The sequence below is a fragment of the Anthonomus grandis genome, chromosome 17, assembly GCF_022605725.1.
Source record: "Anthonomus grandis grandis chromosome 17, icAntGran1.3, whole genome shotgun sequence".
Taxonomy (NCBI): Eukaryota; Metazoa; Arthropoda; class Insecta; order Coleoptera; family Curculionidae; genus Anthonomus; species Anthonomus grandis.
In genome coordinates this window covers 2,271,587-2,292,718 of record NC_065562.1, presented here as the reverse complement: position 1 = coordinate 2,292,718, position 21,132 = coordinate 2,271,587, and the positions used below count along the sequence as shown (strand labels likewise).

At 37.0% G+C, this 21,132-nt stretch overlaps 1 protein-coding gene across 4 annotated transcripts in view; it reads left to right on the top strand.

Annotated features, from left to right (window-relative positions):
* The window catches only part of LOC126746095 (retinal guanylyl cyclase 2-like), a 407,445-nt gene that overhangs the window by 93,230 nt on the left and 293,083 nt on the right, over positions 1-21,132 (top strand). For all 4 annotated transcript variants that reach the window (XM_050454204.1, XM_050454203.1, XM_050454205.1 and 1 more), the window contains exon 2: positions 10,342-10,438. In XM_050454204.1, the coding sequence (XP_050310161.1) occupies positions 10,351-10,438 (88 nt within the window). In that variant the 5' untranslated portion in view covers positions 10,342-10,350. The remainder of the gene's footprint in view (positions 1-10,341; positions 10,439-21,132) is intronic.

Sequence of the window (21,132 nt, the reverse complement as noted above, 5' to 3'; positions counted from 1 at the left end):
GAACAAATATTTCTTTTTACATAATAAAAGTATAATATATGCTTTTAATTTTCTATAAGTGTCAGTAATATAAGATCAATGGTCTAGTCATGAAAGCACATCTTGCTGCAAAATTCCCCCTTATTCTGCTAAAAATCAGTTTTAAAGAATTAAAACTTCGGCCACTGCAGATTAGCGGTTTGGTGGTGATGCGAAATTTATAAAGAATCTCTTCAAAGGCCTTCTAAAAATAACGTGTAATTTGAAATCCCATGGTTGTGGGTTTTTGGACGTCTGATCTTAGTACTGACCGATTTCTATGAGCTGTTGGGCAATATACCGATCTTCTTGACTGGTGGTAACACGAAGACGGCCACTTCGCAAGTCTACTTTCGACTCTACCAGTTTCTTCATAGTCTTTCCCTGTCCAATCATGCCGTTTCGAATAATATTCAACTTATTGCGCTTTTTGCCAGAGAGCAATAATTCTAGTTCTGTCGAGATAAAATGCCGATTGTTGTCATTATAAAAACACTTTGCTGATGCAGATATAGATTTTATTTTAAAAATTTTACAATGCGACTAAAATATAACATATGAACATGACCTTTCCTAGATACAATCTCTATGCTTTCATAAAAACAAGTGAAAATAATTTGGAACATTGAAAATAAATTGTGAAACAACAAGTTAATGACAGGTTTTTGCATGAATCAATTTCAATTAGTTCTATTTATGCAAAGAGTAATTAGGTCTGCTCTTATTTGAAACTTCAAGCCAGTCAACATAGACATTAGAACAATTATCCACACTTAATTACGTTTCTTGATTATAAATGCGTCGGAAATTTTAATAATTAATTTTAGAATCCAGACTAATTATATGTTTTGCATAATTATTTTATTTTGCGTCGCAAACCGGCTTTTCAAACTTCATGAAACTAACAGTAATTGTTACTAGTCAAAATAATAATTACGACTTGTCCACCAAGCATAATTTCATGATGTTTTTACATCAAAATTACCATAGGTATTTTCAAACTTAAATAATACATGCAAGGAAGTCATTTTAAAATTAAAATAAAAATCTGAATGATGAATAAATACGATCGGATTCAACGGTTTAATTTTTAAGGCAATTTATTGCGTGTAGTTCTACCGTATTCCTGCCAAATTTTACATTTTGTTTTGTTTTTCCGTAAAGGTATAAAAAATCCGAGTTTTGAGAGATATATGATCAGATAATATAATATATTTATTTTAGTATGTTAGTTAATATGTTATAAACTATTATTCTTTGTTTTGGTATAATTTTGAAAATACAATAAAAGGCTCGTTCTTAAATCAGTGCAACTCGTTATAGCCGGGATTCTGCGCATAGCCTTTTTCACAAATATTTGTTACAGTAATAGAGTAAACTGTACGATGTTGCAAATAATTTGTAATGGCCACCCGGTATGTTTTTGAAGGTGGTAGACAATGGTACAGTGAAAACATCTTGTCGGACTTGCATTGTCTTATTTATTTATTGTAACACGACGTTTCGGTTGGTAAGTATCTCCAACCGTTATCAAGTGTAAACTGACAGCAAACTACTATTCCATAGGCTTATATACTAGATGTGTGCAGCGATATGGAAGGGGAGGGAAGGGAGGGAAAGTCATCCGTGAAAAAGAGTTGGAGGGGGAAAGGACACGCGTCTCTCTAGATCCTACACTGTCCTGAGAGTAGAGGCTTCCAGATGTTGAGTATATCGACGCTTGGCTGGCTGAAGATCCTCTGATTCTGTGAAATGAAAGCTGCCTCTACGAACTTCCTCTTCCGCCAGTGCTGTTCCTTGTGCAGAATCTTGGCTTCTGACCAATGGATATTGTGTCCATTATGCCACGCGTGCTCTGCTATCCCGGATTTGGAAACCTCTCCTCTTTGGGTCCAGCTGCGATGTTCCTTCGCTCTGATTTCTAGGGGGCGCTTCGTTTCACCTATGTATGAGTCACCGCACTCACATGGGATCCGGTAGACGCAATTTTTGGTATCCACCATGCCATCTGGTTTGGTCTTTGAAAACACGCTTCTGATAGTGGTGCTAGATCTAAAGGCAGTTCTAATATTGTACTTGCTGGCAATGCGTCGGATTTGTTCCGATGTACCCCTAATGTAAGGTATGGGTAGAAGTCTGGTTGTCGTGGTGGCCTCGTCTCTGATTTGATTTGGACGCGTCCTTTGGATGGTCCTACTTATTAGCTTCTTTGGATATCCATTCTGTTGTAGGTCTTTGTAGATGGTATCCACTTCAGTCTTGAGATCCTCGTCGTTTCTACAGATGGTTCGAGCTCTATTGTAGAGGGATCTTATGATGCCTACTTTGGTGGTTGCAGGATGGTTGGACTCATAGTGCAGATACTGACCCGTGTGTGTTGGTTTTCTATAAACTGAAGTTCGTAGATTTCCGCCGACCTTTTTAACGAGAACATCTAGAAAAGGTAGAGCTGAGTCCTTTTCTGTCTCCATCGTGAACTTGATTGTTGGTCTGAAACTGTTGAGGTGAAGCAGAAACTCCTGAAGTGCTTTTTCCTCTTTGTCCCAGATGATGAAGGTGTCGTCTACATATCGAAGCCAGAGCTTCGGTTTGCACCGGGAGGCATCTATTGCATGTTCCTCAAACCATTTCATGAAGATGTTTGCTATTACTGGGGAAAGAGATGAACCCATCGGAAGTCCTTCGTCTTGGGCGTAGAATCTATCCTTGACCTGAAAGTAAGAATTACGAAGACAGATCTCCAAAAGTTCCATCACCCCGTCCAGAGGCAGTGTGGTCCGAGTTGAGAAAGCTGCATCCTTGCTTAGTTTGTCTCGGATGATGTTAAGAGACTCTCCTATGGGTACATTGGTGTAGAGACTTTCGACATCAAAACTCACCAATCTGTCATTGGTCTCGACTTCGATCCCTCCAAGAAGGTCTACAAAGTGGGCAGAGTTTCGCACGAAAGACGCTGCATTTCCCTGGATCGGTCTAATGATCTCCAAAAGGAATTTCGAGAGTTCTGATGTCGGCGAATTTCTAGAGCTCGTGATGGGCCGCAGAGGCATTTGCTCCTTATGAATCTTGGGTAGTCCGTATAGGTGTGGAGGTTTGCTATAATGTGGTGTCAGCCTAAAGCGTACCGCATCCGACAATGTTGAGGAGTACTTTTTAAGTGCTCTGTAAATTCGACCTTCTATGGTTGTCGTCGGATCCTTAGATAGTAGCCTGTATTCGCCTTTGTTCAAAACTTCCTCAACCTTGTTTTCGTAGGTTTCCAGGTCCATAATCACAGTTGCATTGCCCTTATCTGCAGGAAGAATTTTGATTTTCTTTTCACTTCTGAGGTTCCTGAGAGCTGTTTCCTCTTCTTTGCTGATGTTCTGCAAAGGTTTCTGTTTTTTAAGTGAGTCTAGAGCAACCCTTACCTCGTGTCGAAATTCATCGGCCACAGGACGTGGTAGGTGGATTGATTCTACTGAGGACACTATGTCTATAAAGGATGGTTTTGAGGATATAGCGAAGTTTAGTCCTCTGTTTAACACCTTCTGTTCAGCATCGGTAAGGGTTCTTTTTGACACATTAATGATGGTGGCGGGGAGGTTAGAGGTTGGTGCTGGTTGAGTCCTGTTGGTTCGTCTGGATTTAAGGTTTTGGAGTTTTGAAAGGTGGCTTGCTCTTAGCTTTTCTCTTAGTTTTTGGCAAGTGAAGTCTATTTTGTCAAAGATTGGTTGATAGTCTTCCTCCAATGTAACTTCTCTGATTTCTTCGAATCGCTGAATGCATTCGATTTCTATTTTTGCTTTCTTCCAACGGTGGTAGCTAAGTTGAGATCGCAGCAGCTCCATACTAGCACGTTCAAGAATACGTTCTGATCTTCTACCTGGTATAGCGGTTTTGAGACGTAGACCAGTAGGAATGACATTGGCGTCTCTTGTCTCTCGCAGGAAGCTGATGTGTTCCTCCTCCTTGGTCATCTTTATCTTGGTTTTCTCAAAGCCTCTAAATAGGTTGCTGGTTCCGGGATATGTGAACGACACCTTCATCATCTGGGACAAAGAGGAAAAAGCACTTCAGGAGTTTCTGCTTCACCTCAACAGTTTCAGACCAACAATCAAATTCACGATGGAGACAGAAAAGGACTCAGCTCTACCTTTTCTAGATGTTCTCGTTAAAAAGGTCGGCGGAAATCTACGAACTTCAGTTTATAGAAAACCAACACACACGGGTCAGTATCTGCACTATGAGTCCAACCATCCTGCAACCACCAAAGTAGGCATCATAAGATCCCTCTACAATAGAGCTCGAACCATCTGTAGAAACGACGAGGATCTCAAGACTGAAGTGGATACCATCTACAAAGACCTACAACAGAATGGATATCCAAAGAAGCTAATAAGTAGGACCATCCAAAGGACGCGTCCAAATCAAATCAGAGACGAGGCCACCACGACAACCAGACTTCTACCCATACCTTACATTAGGGGTACATCGGAACAAATCCGACGCATTGCCAGCAAGTACAATATTAGAACTGCCTTTAGATCTAGCACCACTATCAGAAGCGTGTTTTCAAAGACCAAACCAGATGGCATGGTGGATACCAAAAATTGCGTCTACCGGATCCCATGTGAGTGCGGTGACTCATACATAGGTGAAACGAAGCGCCCCCTAGAAATCAGAGCGAAGGAACATCGCAGCTGGACCCAAAGAGGAGAGGTTTCCAAATCCGGGATAGCAGAGCACGCGTGGCATAATGGACACAATATCCATTGGTCAGAAGCCAAGATTCTGCACAAGGAACAGCACTGGCGGAAGAGGAAGTTCGTAGAGGCAGCTTTCATTTCACAGAATCAGAGGATCTTCAGCCAGCCAAGCGTCGATATACCCAACATCTGGAAGCCTCTACTCTCAGGACAGTGTAGGATCTAGAGAGACGCGTGTCCTTTCCCCCTCCAACTCTTTTTCACGGATGACTTTCCCTCCCTTCCCTCCCCTTCCATATCGCTGCACACATCTAGTATATAAGCCTATGGAATAGTAGTTTGCTGTCAGTTTACACTTGATAACGGTTGGAGATACTTACCAACCGAAACGTCGTGTTACAATAAATAAATAAGACAATGCAAGTCCGACAAGATGTTTTCACTGTACCATTGTCTACCACCTCCTGTTGGTTTGTCTGGATTTAAGGTTCCGGAGTTTTGAAAGGTGGCTTGCTCTTAGCTTTTCTCTTAGTTTTTGGCAAGTGAAGTCTATTTTGTCAAAGATTGGTTGATAGTCTTCCTACACTGTCCTGAGAGTTTTTTTGGCCACCCGGTATATGCAGGGTGTCAATTTGAAAACTTTCAGTGGAAATATCTCGGAAACTAAAAAAGTTAGATAAGCGCAAATTGGTAAATATGTTATACATGTAGGGAGAACAACCACCATATTTTGGTTATAGGGTGAGTCACCCCTTGGGCTCGATGCATTTTGTAATAAATCCGTTGCCAAAGATAATCAAGTACTCTACGCTAAACTGATTTCTTTGTTTGATACTGATCGCCATCCAATTTAAGTCAAGTATGTCAGATTGTACTTCACAGGTACAGAGTCAAAAGTAACAATAATTTTTTAATCTGATAAAAAAGTTTGTTTAATAAGTTGGAATGCAGTATGTTGGAATATAGGTTTTAGGTCATACCAGAAAGTAGTGTGTTTGGACCTAGTTTTAAAAAACATTTCACATTGTATATTGTCTTGTAACTTTTCACCAACTCACCCAAATACTTTACACATATGGCTGAAAGAATAGAATTTTGCGAGGGAATGACAGAAAAATTACATTTTACTCCTCAGCTGCTAAAAAATATTTGTTTTAGCGATGAATGCACGTTTTTTTAAATGGTTCTGTATATAAACACAACTGTAGATACTAGAGTGGTGAACATCCGCATGTTTTTAGGGAAGTATCCGGATAACATTAACGTGTGAGCGAGAATATTGTGTGATACTGTTGTCTGGCTTCTATTTATTAATGGTAACCTTAATGGCGAAACTTACTTGGAAATGTTAGAAACCACCAGTCATAATTGTTGAACAAATAGAAAAGCAGTTGGATATTTATGGAAGTAAAAACCTAAACGAAGATTTATTACATTTTCAACCAGATACTACGCTACCCCACCAATTTTTACATAATGCGTTGTCAGATCAGCGGATTGGTATAAGAGGTCCCATGGAATGACCGGCGAGATCGCCAGATTTAACACCTTTGACTTCAGCAGCACTCTTCACAGCTTCACTCGATGATCTTCGACAACGGATTATTACAGAATGTGTATCTATTCCAAGAGAAGTGTGAGAGGGAGTTTGAAAATATATTATACTTTTGTTTAGCCCAAAATTAAATACATTTTGGACAGCATGACAGCTAATTATATAAAATAACACTTCATTAAAACAGAGTTTATTTTATTAAACTTACACCTTTCTTTGACCCTGATTAAAATTTATGAAAAATTCTTGTGGAAGTGAATACTACTCCAAAAGACCGTTAATTTGAGGTATCACAAAATAGGTGATGCCATTTAAAATTTTGGGGTTGGGGTACATCGGGCCCAAGAGGCTAACCGATTAGTTACGGTGGTTTTAGTTCCCCCTTCCTGTATAACATTTCCACCAAATCGCGCTTTTCTAACTTTCTTAGTTTCGGAGATATTTGCATTGAAAGTTTTTAAATTGACATCCTGTGTAAGGTGAGTGGTGTATAATTTTTCCCTCATAGTTTTAACTCCACGGCTTTGCTTCGGGGACATTAAATAGGTGGTTCATCAATAAGGTGGCTTCTTTCAGGGGTAGCTGTCTGGGAGAGAAATCTTGGTCGGATCCTTTTGTAGATTAGGTAGCTGATGACAACTAACAGGCTTCCATATATTAGTGTGGTCCACATGCTGGGGTAGCGAATAATGCCTTTCATTACAAGTTTTGGCTGGTTGTCGATGGTCTGACAACGCAGTTTATGTAGTCTATCTGATGTCGTCAGTGTATGCGCTGATGTTAAGTATGGGCATGACAGAATGGTTTTCTTTCAAATCAGGAAATCGAATCGGCTGATAATCAAGATTATAATCAATAATCATTGATTGTCGATTGGAAATAACGATTTCTTGCTTAAGTGTTATATAAAAGAATCTGTAAAGCTTTAGGGTATTTAAAACATTCTTGGTATTCTAGCTCTCTGTCAGGGACTAGATGTCACTCTCAAACTAACTGTGTTTAGTCGAGATTCTCTTAGAGGCTCAATGGGATTAAAATGCCACAGCCTTCAAAAACCAAAGCCAGTCCTTAAAAATATCGAGGTTTCGAGAAAATTTGTATCTGCAACTACATTTCCTTTATATCAGGTAGCAACGTACAAAATTTTACTAAGATTTGAGATAGATCTGCTTGTAATTTTGGACCATGAAGCGATGTATCTTTAAACGCTTGGAACCTTTTGCCAAAGCATTAAAGTCGACGATTTGCTTTACTTGCATTTCTTTCCAGCTTTACTACATCGTGATAAGGTAGGTCGCAGGAATTTACGAGCTTTTGATTCTCATAGGAAGTATGACCATGGTGTAAATAATTTTATATGAATTTGAAATATAACCTATATTTAATTTGATTTTTAACTAACCAAGCTTCCAGTTTTGAAATTACTATAATCAATGGCAAATGTGTCACCCAATTTTGGTTCATCGTGACGAAATGGTAAGGATACCATAACCAGACGTTTATCGAGACATCGTTTTTCTAAAGATTTCTTTACGATTTTCCTCACCAGGTGCTAGAGAAGTTTTACAAATGATTGATGCCAGTTCCCAGAATCTTCAAATACTTAATCAATTGAAGAATCAAAAAAAAAATTGCAATGAGGCTGAAGGAATATAAATATCTCGAGCCAAACACCGTCTCCAATGCAATGGATTGACCCGGCTGGCTTAAAATGCAACCTCCTTATAATGACAGCAAAGGCTTCAGCAACAACAACATGTCTACCGGTGCTGGAATCACAAATCGATGCTAAGCTGATTAAGGCATTTTTGACTAATGAAGTTTGCTTGGCTACCAGAATCTGAAACAACTCTCGCAATTTGAAAGTTGTCTTTACAATCCAAAACTTTGATTTTAGTTGTAGAAAATAGAAGTGTACTTTGGATATACGACTTGGCTGAAGACTGTGAACTGAGTGATTTGAAAACCGATAAGTACCATAAAAATAAGCACCAATCAGCTTATTGGCATACTTATTGGCAGGTGCTTCGATTTTTATTTTCTAGTAATTGGATAGCACAAGGGCTGTCTGGTGTTCTTGCAGGTCCATTTTATTGCAGAAGAAAACCTTTCCATAAATCTCTTGGCACTCATTTTGTCCGTAAAAGAAGTGCAGCTCATTTTTAGTCAGAAATTTGTTTTTTGCTATTATGACTTTAAACATGATCTGTATAGGTATTGAATAAAGGTGGAAATAGTTAACTCCTTTTTTTTAAATGTAATTAGTATTCTCAATAAAAATATAATTTTGTAATATAAAAATTTCTAATTTAATTATTTGTTTATAGAGCAAAGTGTATTCTGCTAAAGTGACTTCCAAAGGCACACGCTTTGCAAGTAGAATTTTTTAAATTACTTTTACGTCGTTAATAATTTCATATGAATTTAATAATTGATTTAGCGAATGTTTATTATAACTGGAACTCTATAACTTGTAAAAGTTTGAACTGCTTTCTACTTGATGTAACTTTCTATCTAATAATTTAGAATTATGATAAACTTTTTCAATAAACTAAAAGCATCTAAATTGCCTGTTGGTGTGATATAATTTATTTTAATTTTGATTCTACTTGACCTTGCGTTATCGCTAATATTTTCGTAGTCAGCAGTTTCTGCTTTATAGTTCACGTTAAGATTTATTGTTGTTGTTTATATCGTTGAAATGAAGTTTATTCACCTCTAAAATGATCGGGTTAAGGTCAATGTCAAATGTGTAGGTATATTCTTCAACGTTAGCAAGTCGTAATTTAATCGGTAGTAATGCGGAATTATCAGATAATTTTTCTAGAGTAATTTGGTTTTCGATTGCATATGCAGCACCAGCAACAAATAATCTAAAAGGAGTAGAAAAGCCTAGAATCAATTTTAAATTATTTTGTTTTAAGGGGTCTTTTTATATTATACAAATGTATTTTTTCTTGATTTTCAGTTTTTGCAGTTTTTCTTTCTCAATTAGTACTAACTATTTTAGTGGGATTTTCAAATTTATCCTCATTTTTCTGTCGAATATGCTTTTTGTGGTATATGACTTGATCTTTTTGGATATTTCAGCGTCGTCTCTATTTGCATTTAATTTTGTAGCAAGCTTTTTCGATTAAATAATAGTAATAGCGACGTAACTTGACTGCCCAGAACTTTGCATTTAAACCTTCTAACTTAATTTTTCCCTTTTTTGTCAATATCTTAAATACAAATTGGATTCTTATTAAATTTGAATCACCCTATGGTTCCCATCTGCATATTAAAAATCCTTATACGGAATCTTCAGGTATATTATGTAATATGCAGAATGCTCATTCTCTGTTATTTTTTAAAATTTATTCTTAGAAGGGCGAGATTCTATTCTATCTATAAAATAGCATTTTTTTCGAGCGGATTTGTGTTACATATATTGGATTTTACCTATATTCGGTTATAAGAGTTGTCAAGGCTGATAGATACAATGAGGTTGAAAAGGGGGAAATTTTACAAGGGAGGGCTGATCACGGGAAGAGGGTTCGAGGTGGCTTTTATAATTGCCGTAAGTGCGACGAGTTCTAGCTCAAGTCGGTCAACCTACCCGTATATAAGTTAGTCTACATTGAGAAAGTTAAATATTGCTAATTTAATAGTTAAAAATATAATGCCTAAGCGACGAGTGTATATTACAATTAAGTATAAGTAGTGTTATTGTAAAAAAAAATGGGTTATTAATAAGTCCTTAGAAAATATAGTGTTTATTTAGCATGAATTTGACAGATGCTAGAAGTAAGTCTAAAAGATTACAGTATCAAGATAATTTTACACTTTAGGGTAAAATCATTAGAACCAGAAAAAAAACTTGTTCGACGCAGTTTTTACAGTGTATGTAAAATGTACGCAGAACATAGGTGAGGTTATCTGACTATATATTTTAAATCACAAATGTGTTTTATATATATTCAGCAAGTCAAAAACATATATATTTTTTTTAAATAAGAATATATAATATTATTTATTCTTAATATTTCAAAGCGTCATATCATGGAACATTGTTTAATATTCCTTTTTCATTTGTTTCAGACTGTGATAATGTATTGGTGGAAATTATTGCTAACAAGCGCAGCTCTCATACCTTTTGTAAGCACTGATGAGAAACGATGTCTAGTCAACTACCCAGGTAAAATATTATAAAATTTACTTTTGTGATTTTAGTTAATGTTGATAATTAATTCTTCAATAAGTACTCAAAGACTCAGAGTGGTCCTCTGTATAGAGAAACTATTTTTTAAACTAAGTTAATACAGTAAAAGTCTAAAAGTGTACTTTTGGTACAACCGGTACCACAAATATTAACATATTCTAATTATGCATGATTATTAAAAGATGTGTTAACAAAAAAAGCAGGCCATTCTAAATAAAAATTAGTACAAAGTTCAAAAAAAGGATCAACTTATTTTATTTAAAAATCCTTTTGTATTCTCCAATCAAATTACGGCGAGAAACTTAAAAAACCAACTGCTTCCATATGAGGAAGACAAGCCGCTTTTGATGTCATTTTTAACTTGATAATAACCCCAAACATGGTTTATGTCATAAAGTGGCCATCCTAGCGCCCAGGTCTAAATCCTATTAAAAACCTTTGGGAAATATTAGAATCGGGATGAGTTGTTTGAGGCTCGAAAGGCTGGAAACATGACCGAATAAATGTTCTTTGTGTACTTAATGCCTAACAAATATTAAAAAGCTGTCCCTTTCTATTTAAGCTGCGTACTGCAGGGTGCGTACTTGCAATTTTTTCCGAAACGAGAAATTACTGTAAGATCTGATCAACCACGCACAGTAGGTTGGCTTGATAGTGGTGTCAGAGATACGAGAGAGAGTTTAAATCTGTTGAATGATGTGTGCCAGCAGTACAATTGAGTCAGAGACAACCAAAGAGACGTGCAACTGTGCGCTAATAAAATATCCGATTATTTTCCATCTTTGTCTCTCTTCGTAAAAGGTGAACGTAGATGGCGCAGATAGCGTTTGCCGCCATAATTCAAACCTCGGCTATTAAGCATTTAATGATTTATTTTGATTAAAATCAGCCGTTATGTCTCAGAAGTGAGAACATCATAATTATGTTCTGAGAAAGAACGGCTGATTTTAATTAAAACAAATAAAAAGTTATTGATATGTTTTTAATTGCTCAGAACGATGACAGACTTTAATTAAAACAATGCAGTTTGATAACAATTAATTGTATTTTTAGTATATGGTATACCTATAATATGTACATGCATTTTCTTAATTATTTTCATAATTGATAATTTAAGACGGTAACAGTAACATGTTACCGTCTTAAGTTTGTAGAGGTTTGAGACCATCGTCAGTCGATTTAGATATTCATTGTTAATATCTGGACACAAAATTATTAAAATGAAAAAAAAAACGAATTTCAGGAGATACGGGCATTATATTGATTAAATAACTAGGGAGTGCGGACTATAAATTGGTCGCTGGCAACCGACATATGCTGCGTTCTCGACATGGTTGCTGGATATCGATCGGACGCTAGCTTCACACACATAATCTGTATCCTACAAAAAACTACAACTACTAACTACTGTAACCAAGTTCACCTAAATCCGGTAGGTAATAAAATACGTAAAATTCAAACACTCGTCCAAAATCTCAACTAATGATATAAAACAAAACAAAATTAGTCAGCAACAACTATTCAGCCATATTGAAATGCACCTGTTCATGTTGAGCAAAGATTGCACTGTTGCCGTACTTAATTATAATTTTAGAAATACTAGAAAATTGGACACAAACTATCCCGTATTTTTGCATTCATTTAGACGGAGATGGAAGAATGTTTTGTCTTGACTGCTCTGATAATTAAATACATTTAGCATTGCGAAAAATTAGTATTGTGGCGCCACCTTAGCTCACCTTTTATAAGGGAAGAGAGAGAACGAAATATAATATATACAGATTAAAGAGAGCAACAACAATAGGATAAAAATTTCTATCTAGTTGCACGTCTCTTAGGTTGTCTCTGATTGAGTGATTAAATAGATCTTAAGTTAAGTTCCGTTTCTATTTATATCCGGTGCAACGCTGCGATCGCAGTTTCGCTTTACATCAAGTAGAAGAAACGTGCGCCGACAGCGTCAGTTTGAGATCGCTGTCAGCCACGTATGCTTTGTTGTGCTTATTTACAATGTCGGTTGAATTGAAAATTCCGCCGCTTGTGAAATTAGATCTGTGATTCGTTTTCTGAATGCTAAGAAAGTGAAACCAATTGAAATTTATCTCCGAATTTTCCAAGTTTACGGACAAAACGTGATGAGTGATTCAATGGTGAGAAGATGGGTCTTTAATAATAGAAGTACTGGTTCGAGCGATTGATGAAAAGCTTAAGGAAAACCGTAAGTTCACAATTAGTGATCTCGCTATGGAATTGCCCCAAATCTCACCATCACGATCACTACTTCATGAAATTGTTACCAAAAAAACTGAAATTTCGTAAACTTTGCTCACGTTGGATACCAAAAATTCTTACTGAGGAACACACAACAAAACGGATGGGTAGTGCACTTCAGTTTTTAATCCGTTATGATGAAGGCGGCGAAGATTTTCTGTCACAGATTGACACCTCGAAAAATCATGTGCACGGTGTTTTAGGACAGGAAAGGCATCTTACTGATTGATTTCTTACCGCGAGGTCAAACAATCAATGCAGATGTTTACTTCGAGGCACTTAGCAAATTGCGCTACGCAATACAGAATAAACGCCGAGGATTTCTGTCAAAAGGTGTTGTTTTCCTTCACGACAATGCACGACCACATACTGTAAATGTGACGAGAAACCTCCTACAGGGATTTGGCTGGGACGCGTTTGACCATCCTCCGTTTAGTCTTCACCTCACTCCTAGCGATTTTCATCTGTTTTTACATCTTAAGTCTTTCCTTGGAGGTCAACACTTCAACAGTGACGAAGAGCTGAAAGAAAATGTTTGCATCTGGTTGCATCGAAGACACAGGCGGCAACCTTCTTTGAAGAAGGCATAGAAAAACTTGTGTCACGCTATGACAAATGCCTGCAAATTTTCAATCTGGAAAAATAGTTTAAGAGTTGTAGATTTTTGTGCAATAAATATTTTTACTGTATCTGTACACAATTTATTTTTATTACCTAGCGGAACTTACTTTCTGGACGTACCTCGTATTAGACAAGGTAGACGTGGAGGTGTTACATTTTTTGTAAATAATAATTTGAAATTTCAATGTTGGTACAGATAAGGGGAAAGAGAGGGTTATTGTTGTTCCTCAGTTTGACCATGTGTTGTTCGGTGGCGATTTTAATGTGGATCTCTTAAATAATAGTCCAGGAACTAATAACTTTCAACGACTTTTAAACAAATACAACTTTTCGCAACTAGTAAAGTGCCCCACTAGAATAACGCAAAATTCTGCTAGCCTAATTGATTTTCTTATATCATCGGACCCTAATTTTTGTTAACGAGGCACACGTTCTAAATAAATGTCTGATATTTCGGATCATTGCTTGCTTTTCACTGATTTTAATTTACCCAAAACTAAATGAGAGATATATTATCCAACATACAGAGATTATTCACAGTTTAACTTTCAGGAATTTTTGCGGGACGTATTTGATATTAACTAGCATACTATGGAATCTATGTATAGTATCGATTAAATCCGTCCTTATTTGATCTTGGTCTATCTGATCCCAAATTCCTATCAATTTCAGATAAAGGTTATTCAAGTTGGTTGGGGATCTTGGCAGCCGTCGCAGTCGTCTCCCCATGATATCCCACATGTGCTCTCTTAGATTCATATCCGGGGTTCTAAGTGGGCAATCCATCGTAGTGATTTAGACTTCTTAGGATAAACTCGTAAGGTACTCCTGTACCACCCTTGCCACGTGTGGTCGCGCATTACCAGCGCTTAAGCAGGAAATTATCTCCAACATAGGGGGCGAATGGAACCACTTGATATCTACAAATACTAATTTTGTGCGGCTCTCCATATTAATCCTGCCTTACACCATTAATAACCCGCCACCATAACGGTTCCCACTATATTGAACTGCGTATATCGTGTGGCCAATCTTCATTGTCCCAACCAACGTGTTCACAAGCGAATTGTAGTCTTCGTCTCTTATGCTCTCTGGTGAATAATGTACTAAGTACCTGCTCTAGCAGGTCTTATAGTGTTTTCCGCTAGAATTCTCCTGATGGTGTTTTGACTTATTCTAAAATTATAACACTCCAGGAACTTATTTTGTAAAGAAGTGCTAGTTACAAGCCGTTGCCTCGAGGTACGAATTCGTAGAACTCGGTCTTCAGCAAAGGTTGTAACTCTTCCACAATCCTGGCATGGTCTTCTAATGTTGCTACCAGTTTATGCAAACCGACTCAAAACTCTGGAGATGGTTGTCTGGTTGACATTAAATTTTTCAGCAAGCTGAATTTGATTATATCAAAAATATATGAAAAAATCATGTGTAAATAACTAATTTAATATTTCGAAATCAACAAATTATTCAATGACCATCAGTTAGGCTTTAGAATGGGGAGAAGCACAGTTATGGGGATTGTTGTCTTTGTGGATGCGATGAGAGCTGATAGTACTTTAATGTCCCATTCTGCGACCTCACCAAGGTTTTTGACTGAATATAATAGTATAAAATTGACACAGTCAGTACTGACAGGTGTCAAAAAGTGCAGGTGCGTGGAGTATTGTCTGCGGAGGTACTTTTAGATATGGGGGTACCGCAAAGATTAATATTAGGCCCAATTCTATTTCTAATTTTCATGAATGATCCTCCTGATGATACAAGTGTTGGAGTGAGTGGTGAGACTGTGTCGGATGTAGAGAGGCTCGGGAAAGTGTGTGTGGAAGTGGTTCCTCTCAAATTGCCTACTTCTAAATGCAGAAAAGACCCATAATATGATATTTTCTCTCAGGTTCTTTGGAACTGAATTCGGGGTTGATCTGGGAGCACCAGGTTTCGGACTTGTGTGGTGGCCTAGTTCTACAGTGCTTGGATTAGGGGTCTAGTGGAATATGTATCTCAAGAAACCTTGAGAAATTCATATTTTGCTATTTTCCACAGTAAAATGACCTATGCTATTTTAGGATGGGGTGGTTGATCAAATTCGACAAGCATTTTTGGGCTGAAGAAAAGTGTGATGAGGGTCATGTTAGTCAGTCAGTAGCAAGTCTGAGTTACAGAGAAGATTGCAAGGTTGTTTTTACACACTGGGAGTATATTCACTTTTCCTTTTCCCTATATCCTGGAACATATCTTATATATAAAAAATAATAGGGATCAATACAAAACTTATTAGAACGTCCACAATCATTTCATTCACAAAAATTAAAGAAGTATATTCAGCAATCCAAAATCACAGCACTAATACCCCGCAAAGTGTGAAGAGGGAAATGCAGACTCACGGTGGACGTGATGATGGTGGTGAAACAACGGAAAAAGAGTACTACTTCCAAAATACGGGTGGTGCCAAGGTAGCCCACAAGATGTCGGGACCAACAACCTTATTAAAACTAAATTACTAGAACGATTTAGATATTAAAATATGAGCTAGATATGATGACAATTTAATTAAAGAGACTCTTTGATTGACAACATGTAAAATAGTTGTAAACTGATAATAAAGAAAACTACAGCTTAATACTTCTTTGGGCTTTAAAATCACAATAATAGATAGCACTATGTCCACATAATATGTCACCAAACGCTTAAATTAATGTACTACCGAGAGTGGTCACTAATAGGTCTAAAGGACGGGAAATAAAAATTTAGAAGAAAGAATATCCATCTTAAGATAAAATATCAAGATCAATTCTAAAATATGTAGAGGCAAAATAAAAATGTTACAAACGTCTTGATTAATATCTAAATTAGAGATAAAACAAAGATTATTACAATTGCTATGGTGCATATTTTTATTTTTTAGATATCTTGCAATACAGACAGTGGCTATCTGTCTCTATTCCGGCAAATATTTTGTATTTTCCTAATGGCAGTCCTCTTACTTTAGTTAGTAAACTACATCGAAGTAAGCTACAAAAGTAGCACGAACATAAAGATATAGTCACTGAAATAAGAAATCTCACACCCAGAAGGAATAATTTCTTCAATTAAATTTTTTGGCAATGAGGTAGTCTTACATCAGAATAAAACGATAATATTTTCAAGAGTTTTTATAGATAAGTAATAAGAAAAAAAATAATAATGTGTTCAGCGATTACGCAGAATACACTTCTATATACACCTAGTCGAGAAAATGAGATGATTGATGTCTGGTTGTGGCGCCTCATTTCAAGCAACTCGAACTTTGTGGATTAGCCGTGCCAGAGTCTATGGCGGATAGTGCAAAGTGATTAGTCTCTACCCTATCATATACCATACATATTCGATGGGATTTAAATCTGGTGAACGGGGTGGCCACGGCAAAACAGTAACGCCTGCATCTTGAAGAAAGTTCGTAGTATGACGAGCAGTATGGAGACATGTGTTATCTTGCTGAAAAAGGACGTGTGCACGGCCCTCTAGATAAGGCAGTAAAGTGGTTTGTAGGACATCATCAAACGCCCAGCAGTCATATTGCCCCGAATAAAGAGAAGGGAAGATGGGCTACCATATGCAATAACCTCCCAAATCATTATTAACAGTCCTGGGTACATGCAACAGCAAATCCAATGTCACGCCGTTCTCCATGGTGGCGCCTTAAGGCGCGTTTCCACCGGAATCGGCATAGCCGATCCGCAAAGCCGAATCTGTGGAAACGTGTTGCCGATTGTCATAAAAAGGCGATCGGCTTGCCGAACGGCGAACGACCAAAAGTCGGTCCGGATCAAAGGAAGCCGAGCTGAATCGAAATGGTGGAAATGCGAAGCCCATCGGCACAGAGATTTTGGTGCGTTGTCAAATTATTAATTTTCAGTTCTCTGGCGAAAGTCACGGATGTATGTACTGCGCTGCGAAAATAGGTAAGTTTTGAATAATGAACTGGAGTAACGAACAAGTTTTGGCCTTGATAGAGCTCTATCGTTCTCAAAATGTACTGTGGGAATCCAAAAGCCCATTTTACAAAGATAAAAATAAGAGACATGACGCCTTCATGGAAATTGCTCAGGATTTGAATGCAGATAAGACCGAGATTAAAAAAAAATTGCTATTTGCAAAGTTATAGCTAGACGATCTTGAGCAGAGATGGCTTTTCGATAATGTGTGTCCTGCTTACTAATCATAGGTACTATCATTTGAAGTAGGTTTTCAAAGGCACTGCTAGACATTCGGAAAAAACTTTTTGAAACCACCGTTCCTTCTGTATTCTACATTTAACACATTTGTATCGTTAAGTATTAAGTCCTTTATTAAATCACTTGCAGTGTATTTTTTTCTGCTTTGAAGACTTGGTCTTACCCAAAATCTTGGTCGTCGACGACGCTTTTTTTGAGCTGCAATAATTATGAATGCTGAAGAGGCAAGAATCGCGTCGTCGTCATCGAACATTTTGATGTCGAATGGCTAAATAATGTCAATTTGGTGGCAACAGTAAAGAGGGTGGTAGGCTTTGCAGATCGGCTTTACCGATTCCGGTGGAAACGCGCCTTTACGTTTCTACGGCTTTCCTGTATACCTAGACAGAATCACGATTCGTCGCTGAAGATGGCATTATTCCATACTGCATCCCAATATTGCCGTTTTCTTCTCCAGCTCAAACTGGAGTTCTAAAGAGCTGAGTCTGAGTCTCATCTCTGCGGTAAATCCTATATGAAATTACCTGCCTATAGAATATGGTCCTATGATTGGAACGTTTGGTGTGACACTCAAACCACAAAACCGTTTTACCACTAACCAAAATGATTTATTTTATTCTCCACAGGTGTTTCGCTAACGATGTTAGCAATGTTAGCATCTTTGGAAAAAGATTAAAAAACTAAACTAAAAGTACTTACAAGTGGTCTTATACACTAAAGATGTAACTAATAAAGCGAAGAAATCCAATGAAATACAGCTGAACAAAGTCTAAACACTAACTAAACTATACAATTGACTATAAGGAATTCGATCTTTATTCTCCTTTATGAAAACAATTTTAGAGTCACTAGTTATGTATCTAAAAGTATTTTTTTCTTTTCTATAAATATCAAATTCTAACTGATTATTATTTTTGATGGCAAAGGTATCTAATAATGGAAGTTGGTTATTTATTTTTTGGTGGAAGGTAAATTTAATGGATGGAAAATAGTTATAAGTTATTCTACAAAATTATCAATATTGCATTTACTTTGTCGAACACGGCAAATACATTATCAACATACCTTAACCAAACTCATGGAAAGTATTGGAATGTATTTTTTGAATTAACTCAAAACGGTTTTTGAAGAGCTTTGCTAGAATGGAAGAGAGGCAATTACCCATCGATGTATCTTCAATTTGTTCATAGTACGAATTGTTGTATGGAAAAATATTTCCTGACATGCAAAGTTTTGTTAATTTAATTATTTTTTGGATATTATCGAAACTATTATTTTCTAAAAGTTGAATCAGATATTCCAATGTTTCTGTTGTAGGAACGCTTGGGAAGAAACAAGAATTTCATCTTCACTTAGTTATTGACTTTTGCAATGAACTGTTGACTGTTTGCAAAACTAATCAGTTTTAAGGCAAACACCGTATCTCTAATCTGTTTCCAAGCCTTCTTTAATAAAAACACTACAGATACGCCATTTTTTTCTTGGGATTTAACAATTAGTTTCAACCAATATTAACAACCGAAATTAAAACTCTAAATATTAATTCTTTTATAAATTTCTTAACAATAACTGTTTTCTTTTACGCTATGTGTCAAGAACAGAGGAATAAGGAATAATAAAAAGGTATGTCAAAGCACAAAACAGTTTGTTTCAAATGAAAGTAAAATGAATGTGCGGGTTTCATTTTGACTTTATTGTTTTATTGGCTCGCATTTATCCAATAAGCAAATCATTGAACCCAAACCACTTTGCGGGGTCTTCGGCTCAGCGTTTTTTCTACTGTTTCGATTTTATTTACGAGTAATATATGTATGTATATTTGGCCCCAGCTAAACACAAAACAACCTTCACTATTTAATATTTAATACTCTTATATGGCAACATCATATTGTTATGTCGCTTTATTGGTTGGCTGATGTCATCCACGTGTATTAAAATTCTCAGAGGACAGACAACTTTAGTGTATTTGTTTTTTAGTATGAAAATTAAATTTTACAAGACTGAATCGTTTTTCATTGGGACCTTTTGACCTCGGTCGTGAAGCAGACGGGCGAGTTAGTAGCATTTCGCATTCACCTATAAGTGAGGTTTATTTACATATGTCATGTAGCTTATTTTATAGCTAAAAATCCTGGGTAAGCCCTTGTAGTAAGTATTACTACAAGGGCGTTTTTTCAGCTTGCGGGGTAGGGCAGCTCATACCTGTTTCGAGAAGATAGTCGGCCAGGTATATGGAAACAAAAAATCATGAAAATTGACTTTTATTAATTAGTTTGATTGGCACAAAACAAAATATTATATACAGGGTGTTTCTTTGAAAACTTCCCACCATGGATTTATCAAAAACCACTGTTTAAAAAAAAAAACCGAAATACGTCAAAAGGTTTGTCAAGGGGGACAACTTTCTAACCTAAAATTACTTCACCCCCTTTCACCATCTGCCCCCCAGGGTCATCCCCTTAAAAATTTTAAATGGCAAGGGGTATCGAGTAATAGCTTGTTTAAAAGGTCTTTCGAAGTCTTATTTTGACGTTTGATTTTTTAAATCGGTCGATTCGTTTTCGAGAAAATTAGAAAAATCTTTGTTTATCTTAATTTGTTCAGATAAAAAACAAAAACATGAAAATATCAGTTTTTGATTCAATAAGTGTTCAAAATGTTGCCCGTTTTTGGCCAAACAATGATATAGGCGATGTTCAAATTCCTGACGGACATTTTCAAAAACATGTTGTAGGATATCATGGCAGCTGTCGATGATGCGTTGACGAAGTTCAACCAAACTTTCAGGTTGGGGAGTAAACACAATAGATTTGAAATAACCCCATAGAAAAAAGTCTAACGGCGTTATATCAGGAGATCTAGCAGGCCCTTCGCCCTATCCATTTATCTGGAAACTCGTCGTCTAGCCATTGCCGAACGGGAAGAACATAGTGAGGAGGAGCGCCGTCTTGCTGGAAATATATTTCAGACGACGAGTTTCTAGATAAATGGATAGGGCTAAGGGGGCCTATAGAATGGCCTGCTAGATCTCCTGATATAACGCCGTTAGACCTTTTTCTATGGGGTCATTTGATATCTATTGTGTTTACTCCCCAGTCTAAAAGTTTGGATGAACTTCGTCAACGCATCATCGACAGCTGCCATGATATCCCACAACAAGTTTTTGAAAATGTCCGTCAGGAATTTGAACATCGCCTATATCATTGTTTGGCCAAAAAGCACGAGGATATTTTTTTCTCAAAGTGGCTTGTACGCCACTCTCTTTCCCTGCCTTTGTAGAACAGCCATCGAATCCAAACCCTACGCAATCTTCGGTTAGGAGGTTAGAACTAATCAAGAAATTGTCAATTGCTTCGCCAATTGCTGAAGCATTTTGTGCTTTTAGTTCAACAAACCCTACAAATTCCTCTCTGATTTTCCTTTTACTTTCGTTGTAGAATCGCACGCCTATTGACGGCTGTTCTTTCCCAACTGCGTCTGCGGTATCATCAGCTATGACTGCGTGGTCTGCATGGTCTTCTGAACCTCACTTATTATATTCCCCTTATTAACGTCGCCACATAAATT